Source organism: Euprymna scolopes, chromosome 16 (genome assembly GCF_053919585.1).
Source record: "Euprymna scolopes isolate OS-2025 chromosome 16, ASM5391958v1, whole genome shotgun sequence".
NCBI classification, from domain to species: Eukaryota; Metazoa; Mollusca; class Cephalopoda; order Sepiida; family Sepiolidae; genus Euprymna; species Euprymna scolopes.
Genome location: NC_136497.1, coordinates 40,562,002 through 40,583,018, shown reverse-complemented (window position 1 = coordinate 40,583,018; position 21,017 = coordinate 40,562,002). Strand labels below are relative to the sequence as shown.

General features: G+C 33.7%; 1 protein-coding gene across 4 annotated transcripts in view; it reads right to left on the bottom strand.

The window, feature by feature from the left end:
• The window catches only part of LOC145295921 (uncharacterized), a 299,082-nt gene that overhangs the window by 49,463 nt on the left and 228,602 nt on the right, over window positions 1-21,017 (bottom strand). For all 4 annotated transcript variants that reach the window (XM_080141733.1, XM_080141734.1, XM_080141735.1 and 1 more), the window contains 4 exons: window positions 11,884-12,006; window positions 8,612-8,743; window positions 8,031-8,122; window positions 7,216-7,317 (listed from right to left, as the gene is read on the bottom strand). In XM_080141733.1, coding sequence (XP_079997859.1) covers window positions 7,216-7,317; window positions 8,031-8,122; window positions 8,612-8,743; window positions 11,884-12,006 — 449 coding nt within the window. The remainder of the gene's footprint in view (window positions 1-7,215; window positions 7,318-8,030; window positions 8,123-8,611; window positions 8,744-11,883; window positions 12,007-21,017) is intronic.

Below are 21,017 nucleotides of genomic sequence, written 5' to 3'. Positions count from 1 at the left end.
TGAACCACGCTAACTTTTACGTTGGTTAAAAATAAAAACAAACATAGACCAAAATATTTTACATTTTCTTACAGTGCATTAAAACTTATACTTCAATTCCGTTTTATTTAGCATTCTTCGGCAATTACAACATTGTTTTCTTTGCTTTTTTTGGGTGGGGGGTGGGTTCCATGTATCTTCCCTCTGTTTTTCGTATTCCCAATCTTTCCCTTTCTCAAATTTATTTCTTCTCTTTTTTCCTGTTTCCTCTTTTTACGGCAAGTTCACCATCGTTTCTTTTCATTTATTTACTTATTTATTTTTATAAACTTTCCTCCGTTTCTGTTTCTACGAACTTTATATTCTGTTTATTTATTTCTTCTCTCTTTCCGTTTTTCCTCTTCCTTCAGCAAGTTTAACATCGTTTCTTTCTTTGTAATACAGCCGGATTTTTTTAACACTAAAAAAAAAAAAAAAAAACAAAACAAAAAAAACAAACAAATTACATGGATTCATTCCTTCTTCCGTTTATTTGCACTTTGTTTGCTGTCTTCCAATCTCTTATTTAAAAAAAAATTTTTTTTTTATAAACCATATCATACATCATTTCCGTTACATTTCGCTTTGTTCGATACCTTTCTCCCGATTTTCATCGTTTATTGCTTTTTTAAAATTTATTTATTGCTTTTTTAAAAATTTATTTGTTTGTTTCTTTTTTTTTTTTCAAGTTTTCCCTTAGAGGCGGCACTAGGAACCCATATTTTTTTTTTCATTCTTCCTTTTTTACTTGTTTTTTTTTGGGTTGGAAACGTCCGTCTCACGTTCATATATAACAACATATTTGCTGGGTAGATTTCGGGGTGCTAAAATAGCGGATATGGGGATTCTTCCATTACACCAACTCGAGCTACGGCAACGCGTGCCAGGGTACAGCTAGTTACTAATAAATAAAAGTTAAATATATATCTTTTGTAGTATTGAAAAAGGTGAAATAATCAGGGAATGTCTGGACCCTTTAAAATTTAGCTTCTGCATCAGGTGATATCACAGTTACTTTATTATTTGCACCTATAAAAAAAATGACCTCATATCTGAGATTTCCTTAGTTATCAAATATCAGGTAAAATTTATAGTTATTACCTAATATAATGCAAGCCAAGTCCATTCTCTGTCATCTTAATAAATCAAATTTTTATTTTTAAATATTCATTTATTTTTCATCACATGAATAATTTATTTCCTTTAAATTAGAAAAAGGATTCAGAAATCATTTATGTACACATTTATAAAATTTATGAATTTCCTTACTAAATTACTTTCTAAACTTTTTCGAACTGTGAAACTTACAATTACTATTTTCTTTAAAATAATTATTTAAATAGATATACTTTCCACATGCACAAAAAGAAAAGATATTTTAATCACTACTTTTGGGACAATAAAAAAATAAACTTTAACATTCATAATTATCTCTATAATTATCAAACTATTGACTATTTTACAAAATCTTTTCTTTGTAGTTTCCTTTTTGCATTGAATTATTAAAAAAAATTTAATTTCTAGGATTTTCATTTCCTTATATTTTCTTGGGTGCAAGGCAAACTTATTTTGTTCCCCATCCCTTCTTGACCCTGTAGATATAATTAAATTACATTAACTTGTTCTCTATGCGCATGAAATAAATTATTTTACATTGCTGTTTTGCTGTGTCAATACTGTTTGGCAATTCACTCAAATCTGGTAATAGCGAAATGAACATTACAATTTTTATGAAATAAACAAAAGGGCCAAAGATGTGGCAGACAAAACAATTATTTCTCTTAAAAACAATATTTGGTTGCAAAGTTTTCATTTTATTTTTGTACAGGATGTTTTTTTTAGAGATGTCAAACTTTAAATTGAAAACTTTTCTCTAATTGTAGATTTGGCAACTGTTGGTTATAGCGAGTTCAGCTTTATTTGACGATTCATCATGAAGAGATCAACACTAACAGTGTTTGCAAATTGCAAATGATACAATCAATTTACTGACAGAAACATTTGATGAATAATTTTACAAAATAAACCTGGTTGCCTGGTTGTGATTTAACCGTATTGCATTTTCGTTGAGGAAATGTAAAATTCTATATCTGTGCTGATAAACCAGACACAAACTACTTGGAAGACAACATTTGTTGTATTATTACCAAAATACTGCCTAATTTAATGAGCAGAGTTAGTGAAAATTGGAACTCTTGATTATGCTATATATGCACAGAGCCATATATACAAAATTGTATTTAAATTATGAATGTCAAAAAGAAATCTCATTTGTATAATAGTGTTTTTCCACAATTTATTTTAATTTAAAGTTTGCTGCCACTGCTATAATATATATATATATATATATATATATATATATATATATATATATATATATGTATATATATATATATAAAAGTGAACATATGTGCCTATGTACATTTGCCTACGCAATAACCGTCAATTTTTTGTCTACAGATTCGAAATTTGATATACAAGTTACTGAGATTTGGGAAAATTGATGTGATCGGTTTTTGGCCAGAAATTTGGCGATTAAGGGGTCAAAGTTCAACGATTTGGCCTTTGAGAACACTACCAAACTCCTCCGACAATTTTGGGTCTATGCACTTGAAATTTTAGATATAGGTTCCTTGGACATGGATCTAACTTAATAACTTGATTTGAGCCCAAAACAAGAAATGTTAAGGAGTCATAATAGGGGTCAAAGTTAAAAAAAAATTGACCTCTGCGGTCTCTTCCAAATTATTCAGACAATTTCTGGTCAAATATTTGAAATTTTACATAAAGTGTATTCAGAGATAGGGCAAGCTCTTTCATCAGTTTGGGTTGAAAATTTTTAGTTACCAATATATAAATGTATGTATGTATGTCTGTTTGCATGTCTGCCTTAAACTTTCAATAGAGGCGACGGATTTTACCAAGATCAGTATCGTTTTAAAGTTTGACCTTTCATACAACAAATATCGAAAAATTGGCTAAAAACATTAATATCTTCCCCTTCAACTAGGCACTTTTTGCCTATATTTTTGAAAGTTATCCTCTCCTTTAGATTGTCTAGCCTAAATTTAAAAAAATGTCGCTTCCGGTTTAGCAGTGGTCGTAACAGCATAAACGTTAGGTTTTACCCCGTTCTTTTCCTCCTTTGCGGTACGGGTTCGAGCCTGCCTTCCTACTACCACTTTTTTTTTTTTTTTTGCTCAACATACACATCCAAACACCTGGGCAATGCCGGGCTGAAATGCTAGTATATATACACACACACATTTTATATCAGTTCCTTTAATTATTTAATAGTGTTTTCTACTCTATAAAATTATCTCAGCTGGATTTTCAAACCTAAATAGGATCACACATGACAATATTTCATTCTGTCCAACAGTTGGAGTCATTTTCCGTTCCGGAAATTTTTTTTTCAATAGAGTTACCACTTATTAAAGCCTGAAGAATAAGGGTTAATGAATGTAAGGTGTAATAATCATTAATGGTGTCAGTTGGGTAGAATTTGATTAAGGGGACGGATCAACAAAAACTCGTTTACATTGGACTTAAAGGCTACCATACTGTTCCCGTTAGTTTGTGTGTGTGTGTGTGTGTGTGTGTGTGTGTGTGTGTGTATATATATATATATAGTTGGGCTGAGATGATCGTTACCTTAGGGACAGTGTCAACTAATGACTCATTATACAAAGAGGTATCAGTTATGTTTTAACCTGCAAAAATATTTTCCCTCTATATTAATTCTAATTCATTTAATATGAATGCAAGAACATCTACCAGTAATAAGGATAAGAGAATGGAGGATTACTTGGCTTGCTTACACATTACATCAAGAGTTTAAAAAAACAAAAAACAAAACAAAAAACAAAACAAAACAAAGTCTTTGTGTCAACACAATGATCAATTTATCAGTTTTTTTTCTAACAAATACATTTTTAAAGTATAGAGGAATCATAGTCAGCATAACAGAACAATATATATATGGTATAAATAATTAGAAATCAAATATTTCATTTTAAACCTTGATTTGAGACTTTTTTGATGAATCAAAAATTAAGTAAAAGAAAAGATAGCTTCATGTTTAATGTTTGGGAATAAGAATATTGATAAGGCACTAAATATTTGAAATTTGTTTCCTTAAAGAATACAACGAAATATGAAACAATTTTTTAAAATTGTATTTATTTTACATGAAATGAATTTGTTTTTATTCTTGGATTAAAGAAAAATAAGCTTAGAAATCTCCAACAAGAATGCAGATAAACAAGAGTACATGTACTACATTTAAACAAAGACTATAATCAATTTTTGTAACAGCATTTTAAATATTTATGAAAGATTCTAATTGTTGATTAAAAACAAAACAGTTAAAGTTTTTTTTTTTTTTTTTTAATATAGTTGGACTTTAAGTTTTGAAAAATGAAATTTTTTTAATTATGCAATATATCATTCAACAAGTTATATCAACTGATTTCATATGTAATTTATATATGCTATTATTGTAATTTAATGATTCTCTAACAATGACGGACTTCACATTTGAAAAATTATGGAAACCTTAATAATTATCAGTTCTTTATAACAAGTTCATTGATTGTTTTATTTATAAAAAAAAAAAAAATTTTCACACCAAATGATTATGATTGCTCGAATTGACCAAAACGTTTTGTGTGTGTTCTTATTTTTTACTAGTTTGTTGCCATGCTTATCCACTATTCCATATACTACACATTTTATTGTCTGCAATTTCATTGAAGGTTTTTAACTCATAAAATCTGAAAAATTAGTCTCATCTATCTGAAGATTTAAGAATTTCATTAAATATTTAATGATAAAAAAGACACTTAGAAATATTTTAAAATGAAGCCATTTACATTTTAAAGAATCAAAAATAAAATTGCATAAAGTTCATGTTAGTGTCAATATTTAAAATCATTTCTTAAGAAAGATTTTAATTAAAAATAATTGAATTTGAAAACAAACATTCAAAGTTAATTTGAATTTAGTCGAACAAATAGTTTACTTTTAAATGAAGCAAATTTGGGATTAAATTTTTTTTTTAACAAACAAAATGGGATAAAATAAAAATGTAGCAAAATGTTTTGTTTTTGAATGTTTATAGTTTTTGTGTTTCATAAATTTTTTGTTAAATATATTTGTTATGGAGTTTTGCTTTCAAAGTTGGGAAAAGGAGAATATGTTTAGGGAGTTGATGAGAGGGATGGGTGAGAGGGGTGTCATGTTCTTGTTTTACCCAGTCAGCCAATTTTTTTTTTCCCTCCACAGACAATAGGAAGCTAGGCCTGAAAGGAAACAAGGGGGAAAAAAACAGCAAATTTAATGTTATTCATCATCAGATGAAGAGGAAGAATAGCTTGCTCGCAAGGTGAATTTGAAGATTTTGTTTTAATCAGATTTTCTTACAACTGGTTATATAGGATAAAAAAAAAGCAAGGCTTGGGTTATAACAGAAAAGCACTTCTCAAACAATAGGCCAGTAAACAAGAGACAAAAACAATTAAAGGTAAGAGAGTCAAAAACTGAAAGTTCAAATGGAAAGTGGTGGGTATTTTACGAATGAAAACAATTGTGGGAAATAAATATGAGGCAAAGATGAAAAAAAAAAATAGCTGATTAAAAATGTAAGCATAAATAAGCAGAGAATACCCTCCCCACACATACAAAAAAGGTGGGAATTTATAGTAAAAAGAATAACATTTATCACATGAAATAATTTTCATTGAGCTAAATAAAATTTAAATTATTGACTCAAGTCAGGTGACAAAAGTCTTATCTTGCTCCTTATTCCACATGTAAATAAGTATTTTCTTTCAAAGGTTTTAAAATTCAAAATACAACTCCATTTTGAATTTTTAAAATTTTAATCCACTCTAATAATTTTGTAAATTTTTCAAGAGATGATTATCTATTAATGTAAAGCCCAGAAAATATGGTGAGATATATAATTTCCATGACATTTTGGAAAATTTTTAATCTTTTTTGCAATATGAGATTTTATGTTATCAAAAATTATACTCACACTGCACAAAATCTCAATGATCTACAGAAAAATTTTTTTTTTTAATAAATAAAAATGCCAGTAGAAATCTACATATTCTGCAGATTTTACACCAACAGATTATCATATCTTAAACGTTTGCAAAATCATTTGAGTGTATTAATATTTACTCTTGGAAGTTGAAAATGTGTTTCCTTAGATTATGATCTGAAAAGATCAAAACTTGAGGCATTTTATGAACATTAAACATCTTATTAACAGAAAAAGATTAGAAAAGAATACAGACTATATTAATAATTCAGTAACTCATTTTTTAGCTTTAAAAGCTATACAGAATATTCATTATTTTAATTCTTTAGTTTTACAGCTTGTATTTGTAATCGTTTTAATACATACCAATATAATAAATGCAAAAACATTTCAAATTTTCTAATTACACTTTAAAGCTAATGAATTCAAAAAGGTGTAATTTACAAATAAATTTCAAAAGATTAAAATCTTTATCTTTCTAATAACGAATATGTTGTTCAGTTCTATTGCTTCTAAAACAAATTGATTTTATTTACTGAGCCTTCAAATTATATTACAAATCTTGGATGTATTAAAAAAGAAAGAACAATTTATTGTAAATTGAAGACAAGTTATCGGCATGATAATTTAAGAAAACACGAGATGCATTACTTTTACATAATGTTGTAGCAGGAGAAATAAACCAAAGACTAGCATTTTCTGTGCATTGAGAATGGACTGTACCTGTTCAGTACTTCCAATAAGAGTTCCCTTCTCTTCAATAATTAATAGAAAACTGTTTGTTACAAAATATAGCCAAAGAATACTTATAAGAGATGGAAGAGCTCAATATAACTGATTTTTAAAAATTTTATTCTTTCACAAAGTTAACTGATAATGCATCCTATATTATTTTGATGGTTAAAACCTATTTAAAAATGAGTAATTCTATTTATAAGAAAAAATGAGATCAACAAAGAGAAAGATTTCAAAGTTAAACTATGCAAATCTTTTAAATAAAAACAAAGGTTAATTGTAGCATGCTAATTAAAGGAAAAACTAAAAACTAAGATAAAAATCTACAGAAATCGACAAAAAATAAAATAAAAATCTTGTGTCTAACTTATTTTTAATATTTTCAAACAGATAAAAAGAAAAAGGAGACTTACTTCACCTAGCCGATTTTTGAGCTGTTGTAAGCTGGCTTTTCGTAAATGAGTGATTTGTTTTTCTAACTTTTGCACCTCATTTTTTAAAGATGATTTTCTTTTCTGAAAGTGAAAGCAAAAAGAAAATTCTTTTCAATCCATAACAATTAGCAAGTTATTTGCTACTAACAGTGTATCTAAACTAAGCTTATTGTCTTTATAATTAAGAATTAGTAGACTTGCGTGCTTTTATTAGAGAAACTTATTCACATCTGAAAACATTTAAGAAATTTTATTGCAAAATTTAGAAAAATGTTCAATCATTTTTTTTTTCTGAAACTTTTTTGTCAAAACAACTTATCCAGAGAAGATCTAGCATCTTTTCCTCTTCATTTTGCTGGCATGGTTTTTATTAATTTTGTATGAAAGCAAGAGTAGATTTATAATAATTTTTATTTTATTTACAGAGCTTTACTGCTAGTGAATTGCGTTTTTTTAATTACTTTTTGATTTCATATTAAAAATTAGATACTTTTCTCATTTTAAGTAAAACTATTTATCTCAAGTTGAAATATGTATTATTTAAACACTAAATTGGAAATAATAAAATTAGATGTTTTTTGTTAAAAATATTTGATACTTATTAAAATATCCAGTTATAGAAAAATCCTTACAGAATTTAAAACTCAAAATGATAAGATTACAAAAAAAATGTAATATCATTTTTGCATTTACCTCTTATCTATACAATAAAGAGATTGCTTGCAAATTCCAAAAATTTGCAAAAAATGAGATTTCCAGCATCTAGCATGTACAGTATTTTTTTTTGAACTCACCTGTTCGACTTCTATTTGTTGTGTAATAGAAGTCTTATATTGAGGAGTTTTCATATAATTCAAGAATTCTGTATAACGCTGCTTGATGCTATCTATAAGATAAAAACAATTTAGATTTAGATTTTTTCTGTTCATTTTTAAAACAAAAGATAAATTAACCATTAATGTTTTAATAAAAACAAAAAACTATCTGGATTAAAAATTAAATTGTATTTCGTATTACTCTAGTAATGCACAAAAATATTTTCTATAACAATTAAGGTATTTATAAGATATCAACTGAAGAAACTTTAAATTATAAAATATTAATTTTGACAAATGCTAAGCAAAATAACACATTTCTATTTAAATCAATGTTATTTAAAACCCAACTATGAAAAAAAAGAAAAAAAAAAGAAAAAAAAAGTAAAACCAATGTTCTTCAGATGTCATCAGTAAAATTACACTGAGTTTGGGTCACAAATTTGTCATTTTTCTCCAGTTTGTTTTTTTAATTTAAGCCAACTCTTAGTATTATTGCGAAAAAGTTATTTTTTTTCTTCTTACATTGTTTAATGGTGGTGATAGCAGGGGGGACTCACCAAAGAATCGTTGAACTACTGGCGGTACTTCAAGTGCAGCAATTGTATGAGGTTGAGAACCAGATTTAAAATAAGCATCAGAAAAGGAAGTCATTGAACGGTCATTACAACTCACACTGTTTTCACTGGAGGCTGAAAACAAAAAATCAGTTACTAATAAAATCTAATATTACAGCATACTGAAACAAACACCCTCTTTTTTTATTTACTAATGGGTTACCACCTATCAAGACTGGAGGTCCACTCAAAGATAAGGGTTAAACTGTCAGTTGGGTAATGATCATTGCTACAGGTAGAAATAATGGGTAGAAGATTCCACAAGAGGAATTGAGTATCCAAGCTCAACAAGTATTTGTTTACATTAGATTTGAAAACAACAATAGTGTAGTTGATTGGGAAGCAGACTCATGGTATCTTGTTTCATAAATGGAGTGTTTGAGAAAAACTTTGTTCATAGTTCATTTGGTTTTTGGTAAAGAGAGAACAAGAGAAAAAGAGAGAAAGCAACATTCTTTGCTGTGGCTTCAGTTAGCCAAATTTTTGTTATTAATGTTTCACAGGACGAGGGATAACGCATAATTGGAATTCAGTTGAGTATCATCAGCATAACATTACAGTAGAAAAGCTAGTAACATCTTGTATAAAAAAGGTTGCATCGATTTTGCATAGTCAAGACAAGAAAGAATACTGCAAGCGGCATCTCCCTAGATATGACAGCAGTACTCCATCTCGGCAAAAATACAATTTAGAAACAAGACATTATTATAATACTAAAACTCAGTTAATCAATGTTTGTTTTTCATAGATGAATATATAATAAGAATAAATCTGAAAATATTCCTCAGTTTTGTGATTAGGGGGAGAGAAAGCAGAGGGGGTAAGAGCGGGAAGGGGATGGAGAGGGATAGCTAGGGAGGACGGAGAGGGAGGGAGACTAACTAGCTATAAGTCATTGATATTTCGGTTTTGAGAGGTATAGTCAAGTATGTCTAGTTATATAAAAAATTCTCATGTTTTCCAAAAATAAGATGTGAATTTTTACCATAAGTTATAGCATTTAATTTATCTTCAATGAATACCTTATTTTTCAAGCATCAAAAGTATTCTAAAATAGAAACAAAAAAAAAAGTAACCATGAAAAATGCTTTATATTTATTACAGAGCACATGAGTGCACATGAAACTAACACCAGCAGCCGAAGGATAGATGGCTAGTGAAAATATTAGCACCAGCAGCCGTTAAAGCATGTATGAAAATTGGCAAGTATATGTGAGCTTTTGTCACAAGAAAAAGAAAAAAGGACAGCACATGGTCAAGGAAAGAAACAGAAGTGCACGCTGGGCAAGATGGACATGTGAAAGTCGAGGGCGATAAAGTGCTAGCGATAGGCACTTAAGAAAAGCACATGCATGTGTGAAGAGACTTTGGAAAAATGAAATGCAGTTTTTTGGAAGAACTATAAATAAATGCATTTCATTTGTACTTAAAAAAAAGAAAATGCTGAATCAGATTTATTTATTTTTGCTTGCTTCTTCCTTTGCAATGGTACCAGATGGCGTGGAGATCAGAGAGAGGCTTGAACTGTAGTGACAGTTAAAAAGTAACAGCTACGCCACATTACATATTTACTATTTATTATCCTTGAATGCAGAAACTGATTAACATTTATTTGCTCAAACAAAATCATCTTCTGAATGACATTTTTCAAACTACCAGACTTCAAAATGCCAACACTTTTTTGGCGACTCAATTTTTGGTAGATTCATCATCTTTCATGTTGAACAATAGAGGTTTGTCACCTAACTAACAATCTCTTACAAGTTCTACTTCACAAAATATCCATGCTCATTTCATTGTTCTCAATGTAGTAAATTTCTGTGCATAAATCTTTCTGGAATGGCTAATTACAATATCAAAAATATGAAGATTGGTAAGTATTCCTATGAGAACCGTGATTTCCGTAATAAAGTTTTGTTTTTCGTAGGATGCATGCTGGCTAAATTCAGATCGGTTTAGTTTCCTTGCAAAATTGGTGGCAGCATAAAATCGATTCCTTTCCTTAAAACTGCCCATGCGCAGAATGCCATTTCAATTTCAAGAACACATCAGAAATGTTAAATTAAGACTTCATGTCCTTTGTAATGCTAAGAGGTTGAGCGTTAGTTTGTTCAAGATGTATTATGAAAATACATGTACCTTGTGAACCAATGAAACAGATACAGATTAACAATGCACCTTTTGTATCAATTAATCAACACTAGTTTCATTTGAATCAATCTAAACAAAAGATGTGAATGAAAGTTCGTAATAATCTCCAAGTTTAAACAATGTTATCAAATTCAGAGAAAGTTCTTATTGAAGGAAATCAAGCCAATATTCTGAATTCTTCCGAAAATATACCAAATTTTGGTGAATTTCCAAAAGCGTTTAAATATTAGCATCACAAACGACCAAAGCTTTTGTCCTACTTTCAGCTACACTTTTACAGATAATTTAAAATTAAATAGATGTTGACCTTATCCAAACTTGTGTTACTTTGCATTTCCTTTATTCACTTGTTGGTTTATTATAGTCTGCCATTCTCAAATCAGTCTGAGAAACAGATTAATTGCAGAAAAGATTTTGGCCTGTAATTTCTCCTCATTTCTTTGCTTATATTCTGTTGTATAAAACTTGTGCATTTATCTCCGAGTGAAAATCAGTGGGATACTACATTAGAAGCAGCCAATTTTTTCTAATTTAATTGAACAGAGAAACAATATTCACATGTTAATTCTTGAATAAATGATGTTACAAAACAATGATAAAAATAAGTCTTTCCATTTTCATACATCCAGAAATTTTAATTATAAAAAACAAAAAAAAATAAAAACGAAAGTTGAATTAGAAATACCAAAAAATGTAATTTTTAATTTTTTAAATATATTCATTTTTTGATTAGTTGATTGGTGAAAGATAAATCCTTAAATAAATTTAAAAAAAAACTAATTTTTTCTGAAACTAAAATCGCCAACAGAAAATCTTTTTTTTTTGTAAAGTAAAATCTATTATTTACAGTTAATATTCAGCTTGCAACATTAAACTTCTCTTGTCATCAGGAATAGAAAAATATATCAGTTATGCATAATGAAGAAATGATTACGTAGAATTCACCATCGAAACGTATTATGGATTTTACATAGAAATACAATAAACTTAGAGAGGTATCTTTTGTTGCTTTGTATTGGATGAGGAAGGGGTTGAGAGGAAAATAAGTTTTGAAATGAGCTTACCAGTTGACGATGTTGATAAAACTGTCTGTTTATGTAACAGGTTGAGTCCATCAATGGCAAGAGCTTTATTTTTATTTCTGGCTTTTGGTCCCCTGGCCTTACAAGCAGGACCGCGACGCCGGCCTAAAAAGCAAAATGATATTGTTTTAAAAAGAATATCATCTAAAGAATTTTTTTAAAAATTTATTTGATTAACAACATGAAATAAATCAAGTTTTTAATAAAATATTTATTTCTCAAGTATTATAAAAGTTATATAGAAATAAATAAAATCTCTAATTATAAATATACCTTACATTTTTTATATAACTATACTAAACTGATCAGAAATCATTTAATTGCAGATAAAAAAAACATGCAACTTTTTTCTAGAAAGCAACATAGGTTAAAGATTCATACGATCCAGAATGCTTCTTGTGAAAAAATATTTTTAAAGTGAAAATTAGTATTATAAGAATGGACAAAAGAATTAAACAATATTTGAACTTGAAATTTAATATAAGAATATTTAATAACTTTGCTTGTCTCAATCCTTTTTCCAACAATGTAAATATAAAACAGTAAGCAAACAGAAAAATAAGATAGAATTAGTCTTTACAGTTTAACTTGTTGACTGATTTTTTCGTTGTTCCTCAATTTCTAAATTCAACATCTTAACCTGATTCCTCGAGATTCAAACACCTCACTGTCTGTAAATAAAAAAAACGGATCATCCCAGAGTAAAAAAAAAGGTAGCTGCTAAATTTTTTTTCTTCTTTGTTTTTCTTACTTCACTTTATCACCTGCTCACCCTCCATCACTTACTTCCATGAAATCAGTAAATAAAAAGAAAAGATCCATCAGCTTAGGTTCAATTAAAGCTATGCTGCATTCATTACTCTTCAACACTCTTCTGTTAAAGACACACACACACACACACACACACACACACACACACACACACACACACACACATGTGGAGGTTGTTCTTTTTTCTTTTTCATTGAGAATTTCGTTTTGGTTTCAATTTTAAAAACCTGATCGATGATATTTTTTTGTTTTAAATTGGCATTTAAGAGTTACTTCAAATGCGTTTTTAAATGAAAAAAATATTAAAATTATTAAGTTCATCTTTAACAACCTCAATATGTTTTTATAATTACTTATTTATGTGGACTTCAAATCTATGCTTTTATCTGTGGTTCAGTATAATTACACTGGATGGAAGAGTACTGCACAAAGCAAAAATACAACCCAATTAAAACATTCAGATGTAAACTGGGCATTAACAGACTTAACAGACTCATTGAATTGAAAATATATGAAAAATAAAATACAAAAAAATAAACAAATGAATACTAAATGAATGTTTTTTTTTCAACCTAAAAAGTCAACTTTATGGTCACTAATGAAGGATTCCTTAAAAAAAATTGATCTTTTCTAGATTTTGAATATTCTGTACATCATGTTATTGAAATAGGCTTAAACAATTGCATGTAAATAAGAACTGTCTTTAATAAATTTATAAAAATGTCATCTACATTTACATTGCGGTTTACATATTAAAATTATATATATATATATGTGTGTGTGTGTGTAGAGAGAGCAGATATTTGTTTACAATATTTTCAACTGTTAGTTTGAAACAAAACAGTATCTTCATAAATTTATAGGTAGTAGTAAAGCAACTGGCCCTGATGGCATCCCAATTACAGTGTTAAAAAAGCTTCAACCAGAACTTGCTCCCATACTTACGAAACTATTTAAGCGCTGCCTTAAGGAGAAGTGCTTTCCGATTCCCTGGAAGACCTCATTAGTTTGCCCTGTATTTAAGAATTCAGGTGATAAGTCATCTCCCTCTCAGTACAGACCAATAAGTCTCCTGTGTGTTATGAGTAAGTTGCTGGAATCCATATTAAATAAAGAAATAGTCAACCACCTCAGCAGGAATAACCTTCTTAGTGACACACAATATGGTTTCCGCTCTGCAAGATCTACCGCAGATGTGCTGACGGTTATATCCCACAGGATTAGTGAATCTCTTGACAAAGGCTTCCTTTCTAGGGCAATTGCTCTCAACATATCAAAGGCCTTCGACAAGGTATGGCATAAAGGTCTACTTCACAAGATTTCCAGCTACGGTATAACTGGAAATGTTTTCTCAATCATTAAATCATTTCTCTCCGATAGGCTCATAAGAGTAGTGGTAGATGGACAAAAATCGGAGGCCTGCAATATAAATGCTGGAGTCCCTCAGGGGTCAATCCTGGGCCCAACTCTCTTCCTGATCTACATCAATGACCTCCCTAAACACATACTTAAATCATTCGTTGACATCTATGCTGATGACACGAACATCTACGGCAACACATCAAAGGCTGTAAATGACAAAGTTCTCTCTGATTCTCTCTCCTCTGATCTCGAGCGCGTGGTTCAGTGGGGGAAGAGGTGGCTGGTTACCTTTAATGCATCCAAGACCAAACTGCTATCCTTACATCATCAACGCTCTGATCCCCATCTGGCATCAATTGTGATGGATGGCACTCGTCTGGGTGAGGCCCTGTGTTTTGACAAGCTTCTGGGTTTGACCTTTACTCCTGATCTGAAATGGAACACGTACATCAAGTCTGTTGCCATGGTCGCTGGAAAGATGGTGGGGTCCTTCTACCGCTCCAGAAGATATCTCACTATGGATGCAATTCTCTATCTATATAAAAGCCAAGTACGTCCAAGGATGGAATACTGTTGCCATATCTGGGCAGGAGCTGCTAAAAACAGCCTATCCTGCCTTGACAGAGTACAAAATAGACTTCGTGGCTTAGTGGGGGATGCCCTTTTCTCTACCCTGCAACCTCTCTCCCACAGAAGAGATGTTGCGAGCCTGTCCTTGTTTTATCGTTATTTCCATGGCAGATGCTCGTCTGAACTCCAATCTCTGGTCCCCCCTCGCCAATCTTTCACGAAAAACACCCGTCTAGCTGAATCCACTGTGAAAAATTTCCCCCACTCTATATCTGTGCCTAAATCAAAACGCAGATTCCATGAACAAAGCTTCTTTCTTAGAACTGCACGCCTGTGGAACTCTGTTCCGTCTGCCTGCTTCCCTCCGGACTACAACTTGGATGTCTTCAAGTCCAACGTTAACAAATTCCTAATGAACCGCCCCCTTAAGTAAACATTTCAGCAAATCTCCTCACTAACGTAATGTACTTGCAATAACCCTTATCCCTGAGTGGCTTCCGGGCCTTGATAAGTGGTGATCACTGTGTAAAAAAAAAAAAAAAAAAAAAAAAAAAAAATAGGTTACAAATTTTTCTTTATATTTCTTTGTTTGAATTTTTGATGGATTAATAAATATTGCAATTTATTCACTTTTTATTTTCATCAATTTTTTTATGGCTCTATCTAGTATATTGATCTTTCTATCGCTAACATTTTTTTTCAACTAGTAGTTTTAAGCGCACACACTTCTCAATTTTGCCTTCATGAAAACAGTGACCATATTACATTCTTATTCTGCAGAATAATACATTATAGCCAATTCTAAAATTCTATATTTGTAAAAGAGACATTGAATTTACCTTGGAATCAATGCCAGAAGGACAAACAGATATTTTAGATTTCTTTAGTTTCTGTAGGAGGATGATAAAAAAGTCAGAACAGAACTGAAAGATTCAGGATTTAACTATGAGGTGACAAAGAAAAACATGATTAACAACCTGATAATATCAAAGCATTAAAATTCATTATTGAAGCTCAGGAGTTTGTTCACAATCACGGAAGTCACTATGTGCCATTATAAGAAAGTGTATATGAAAAGCTCATTCAAATGGTGATAACTATGTTAAAAAAAAAAAAAGTGATTAAAGCACACAAAGACCAGGAGATCAACTTCCAGAATAATGATTGGTTGGCTGCCTCATCCAAAAATGTACCAAGAGTCACACCGACAAATTTTCCCGCGACAACCATGGCGTTTGGTACCATGAGCAGTGAAGCAGATTTTATGTCACACTACTTCTTCCCCTGAGAGCTACAAGCTGAGCACTGATAGAGATATCCACATTCCGAGGTAGTGAAACTAGATCAAACGGGTCACTGCAAGTGGGTTATATATACAGTTGCAAAGCACAATGCCCTACCATACTAGCCGGAAGACCAGAGAATTTTATTTAACACCAGATATCTGGCTTCTTAACTTATCCGGCTGCAAACCTTTCAACTACTTTGTGTAGTGTGCAGTGGAACAAGGAATAAACAGATCTAGATGCAACATTAAGGATCACCAAATGTCGTGACTCGCAGTCCTTTTTACTGCCCCTCATTTTCCCTTTCTTTGGAGGGGACAACTTGTGACCGTTCACCGCTAACACCGCTTTCTTTTTCCTTATGGGGTGACCGCCACAAAGGTTTAACTGCTATCGCCTTCACCTTTCTCTCCTCAACGACAGACCTTCGCTGTAAGTTTTTCCTTTATTTCATTTCCACATTGGGACTTTGATTAATTTCTTACTTTCTATTTCATTAGTATTTTTGGACTTATTCAATTTCGATGTATTTCTAAGCATTTACTGCTTTCCCCTTCCATACCAAGCTTCACACTAATTCTGTTTTATTCTTTCTGTTTTCAGTTTTTACCTTCTTCATTTTCAATAAACCTGTTGATTTAACGACAAACTGTCATCAGAGTTTTGATTTTGGAGAAGTGTTTATACTTTCCGTCGTAAGACTTAAAACACTCTAGACAATGGAGCACATGGTCTTTACGGGACAGAACAGTAAAAAAGTGAAGTCGAACGACTAGGATTGAAGCAAGTTTCAGAACTTCTTACTCCGTCAACGCTACAAGGAATAGTGGCCTCTTCGACAACATGGAATAGTTTCTCACGGCTAAAGCTAAGACAGCCAAAACACGACTCCTCTTTGCAGAAAGAGAGTTAAAAATAAAAATGGAATTGGAGAAAAGGAGACAGCTGCTACTGTAGCTGAAGCAGAAGATCTGAAGGAAGCTGCCGACAAGCTAAATGAACGGTCCAGCTCAAAACTAGACTGTATTCCTGCTGACCCTAACATACAGGTTAGAGAATACCTAGCCGACCAGGCAAATCAACCGAAACATGACTGAATCCCACTCACCTCTTAATGAAGAAATCGGTCAAGGACACTGCTATGGTTGGCTCGAACGTGGAAACCAACTTCCCCCTCATAGGCCAGAGAGTTCAGACGGACCTATGCAAACAGCCCCCTCCCCCCTCCCTTATAAGTTATCACTCACCCACTTCACATCCTGAAGTCAACTACGGTTTAATCGATGGAACAAGGGACATTTGCCAGCACTCCTCTGACCTAGTGAAGCTTTTCACTCGACGCAAGCTCCTCACTACTGGGTTAATTCAGTATAGTGATAAACCAGGAGACTACCGAGTATGGAGACAGTCATTCCGGCACATTATAAAGGAACTTGGTCTCACTCCTAACGAAGAGATGGACCTTCTGATAAAGTGGCTGGGCAAGGAATCCAGCAGCTACGCTAAGAGAATAAGGGTGGTGCATATAAACAACCCGGCAAAAGACTTGTCAAAAATATGGGAATGACTCGAGGAGTGTTATGGTGCTCCTAAAGTCATTGAGGAGGCACTTCTCGAACGCGTGGAAGACTTTCCTAGGCTGACAAACTGAGACCTCTTGAAATTAAGAGAATATGGAGATTTGCTAGAGGAGCTCCAGTCAGCAAGAGAAGATATGAACCTTTGCGGCCTAACTGTCCTGGACACTGCCCGAGGACTCCAACCCTTGGTAGCCAAGCTACCTTCCTCACTACAGGAAAAATGGCTGTCTGTTGGATCCAAATATAAAGACCAATACCAGGTTTCTTTCCCTCCCTTTCAAGTCTTTTTGGGGTTCGTCAAGCAACAGGCTAGAATCAGAAATGACCCAAGTTTCAAGATCGACTCAGTAGCAGGCCAACTCCTTTTAAATGTAAACAGGATGAGAGCAGTATCCATAAATAGGACCGAGGTCACCAACATCATCTGACTACAAACGTCAAAATGACCAAAAGGACTTGGCTTGCCTCTGCCCTCTACACAGATCTCCCCACGCTATTGGAATGTCATGCCTTTCGGGAGAAGCCTTTGAAGGAGCAAGAAGCTTTCGTCCAGGACAGAAATCTGTTTCAAATGCTGTCTGTCCACAAGACACAAGGCAAGACAGACATGACATGTGATGTGTGCAACAGCCAAGAGCATAACACTGCCCTTCACCCAGGGCCAGCACCTTGGACCACAATACAAGAGTCTGATAAGAAGCATGGCGGGGAGAAGAACCCCCAGCCGCATACCGGGGTGCTATCAGTGCACTCGGATTTGTGGTGGTGATCTTTCAGGAAGATCATGCTCTAAAATCAGCCTTGTCTATGTTCATCCAACAGGAAGGCCAGACAAGGCAAAAAAGATCTACACCATCCTAGACGAACAGAGCAACAGGTCCCTGGTACGTTCAGACTTTAACCTTCCGTATTCCTTGAAAACGTGCTGGAGTAGTGCAAACTACCGGAAGGAGAGTAAGTGGGTTCCAAGTGAGATCTGTCGACTGAGAAGTAAGCCTTCCACTCCCTAACCTCATCGAATGTGATGAAATACCAGATGACAGGGTTAACTTTCCTACCCCTGAGACAGCCCTTCATCACCTACACCTAAGAAGAATAGCCCATCTCATCCCTTCCTTGGAACCAGAGACTCCAATAATGCTTCTATTAAGACGCAACATCATAAGGGTCCACAAGGTTCGTAAGCAAATCAACGCCCCCCCCCCACGATGCACCTTATGCACAGAAACTGGACTTTGGTTGGGTCGTAGTGGGTACCGTCTGTTTAGGAAGGACTCACAAACCTCCCACAATAAGCACCCTTCACACCATCAGCGAAGGAGGACGACCCACACTTTTCAAGCCCTACCCAAACACACTTCAAGTTAAGGAAGTCTACAAAGATTGGAGTTATAAGTCTTTCCACGACAAAGAAAGACACTTGGGTCACAATGTTTTCCAACGGACCAAGGAAGACGAAAAGGTAGTCCCTTCCATCGAGGATACTGTCTTTCTCAACATCATAGAGCAACAAGTTGAACGGGACAGCAGCCACAATTGGATTGCTCCATTGCCTTTCAAGACCCCAAGATGCTGCCTTTCACAGAACAGGACACTAGCTGAAAGACGGCTTACTACGCTGATCTACAACCTCAGAAAGAAACCTGATACAAGGAGACACTTCTTATCCTTCATGGAGAAGTTGTTTGAATGACCACGCCGAGAAGGCTCCTCCGCTTAAGGCTGATGAAGAATGCTGGTATCTGCCTATTTTTGGCATCTATCATCCGAAAAAAAAAAAAAAAAAAAAAAAAAAAAAAGATGAGAGTGGTCTTTGATTCTAGTGCTAAACAGAATATCCCTCAATGACGTTCTGATCAGCGGACACGATCTCAACAACATATTGATTGGAGTTCTCAGCCATTTCCAAATGGAGCCATTCGCAATTATGGCAGATATTGAACAGATGTTCCACTGTTTTCTAGTGAAAGCGGAGCACAGGGACTACCTCAGATTTTTCTGGTACCAAGATAATGATCCCAACAAGGAAATCACGGAATACCAGATGAGAATACATGTCTTTGGAAACAGACTATCCCCAGCCATAGCTATTTACTGCCTTAGACAAGCAGTCAAGAAGAACCAGCCTAACTATGACCCAGAGGTGGAGCAGCTCATCAACCGCAACTTTTACATTGACGATTGCCTGAAATCCTTCTCTACCGAAGAAGAAGCTATCTCCTTAATAAAAAAAACACGAGGCATCTTAGCACAATCCAACTTGAGGCTACACAAGATCGCCTCCAACAGCAGAAATATCATGGCCGCCTTCCCACTCACGGACCACGCAAATGACTTGCAGAATCTTGATTTGGGTGGAAACAAACTACCTAGACAGCGCAGTCTCAGTCTTGAGTGGGACATCGAGAAGGATACGTTTGCATTCAAAGTGCCTATGATGGAAAGACCCTTCACCTGCAGAGGCGTCCTTATATGACTCTCTGGGATTCCCCTGTCATCATCCGAGGTAAATTTATTCTAAGGGAGTTGACGGACCGGAAAACTGAATGGAAACTTTCCTCTACCTCAGGAAATGTACGAACCCTGGTCATTGTGGAGAGACTCCCTGAGAGCTCTAAATGATGTCTTCATCCCTAAGATTCTCACAGCAACATCGTTATCCAAAATAGCGTGTAGGGAGCTGCATATTTTTTCTGATGCGTCCACGAAAGCCATAGCAGCAGTTGCTTACCTTAAAACCATTGACTTTGAAGGTAACACCCAAACTGGCTTCATCATGGGAAAGGCGAAGCTTGCTCCTTGTCCAGAATGCTCCATATCAAGAATGGAACTTTGTGTGGCTATCTTAGCAGCTGAGCTAGGTGAACTGATTTTCTCCGAGATAGACCTTCAGTTTGACTCTACTGTCTATTACACAAATAGTAGGGTAGTCCTCGGATACATTTATAACGAGACCAGATAATTCCATGTATATTTAAGTAACCGTGTGTTATGCATACGCAAAATTTTCCATCCAAAACAGTGGAGACATGTATCTACTGACCAGAATCCTGCTGATCTTGGCACGCGGTCGGTGCCTGCCTCACACCTCAAAAAGAGTAGCTGGATACACAGCCCAACATTTCTTTCTTCCGCAAACGAAACTTGCTCTGGAATGACTGACTACAGCTTGGTTGAACCCGATTTAGACACCAAAATTCAGCCACAGGTGTTCACGCTTATGACTTTCTCCACAAAAAAGTGACTCGGAACCCGCATTTTAAAAGGTTCTCTACCTGGTTATCTCTAACTAGAGCTATAGCAAACCTCATCCACATTGTTCATACCTTCCATCGATCGTGATACATGACAGAAGATGGGTGCACCAAGTGGCACCATTGCCAACGAGCACACACCATTGAAGAGCTCCTGCAGGCAAAGAACGTGGTAATCCAAGTCATCCAGGAGGACATTTTTACAGAGGATCTAACATGAATAAGAGACAAGAGAGAAATTTCTAAGGACAGCCTCAACCCCTTTTGGGATGACTGTGGCCTTCTGCGAGTTG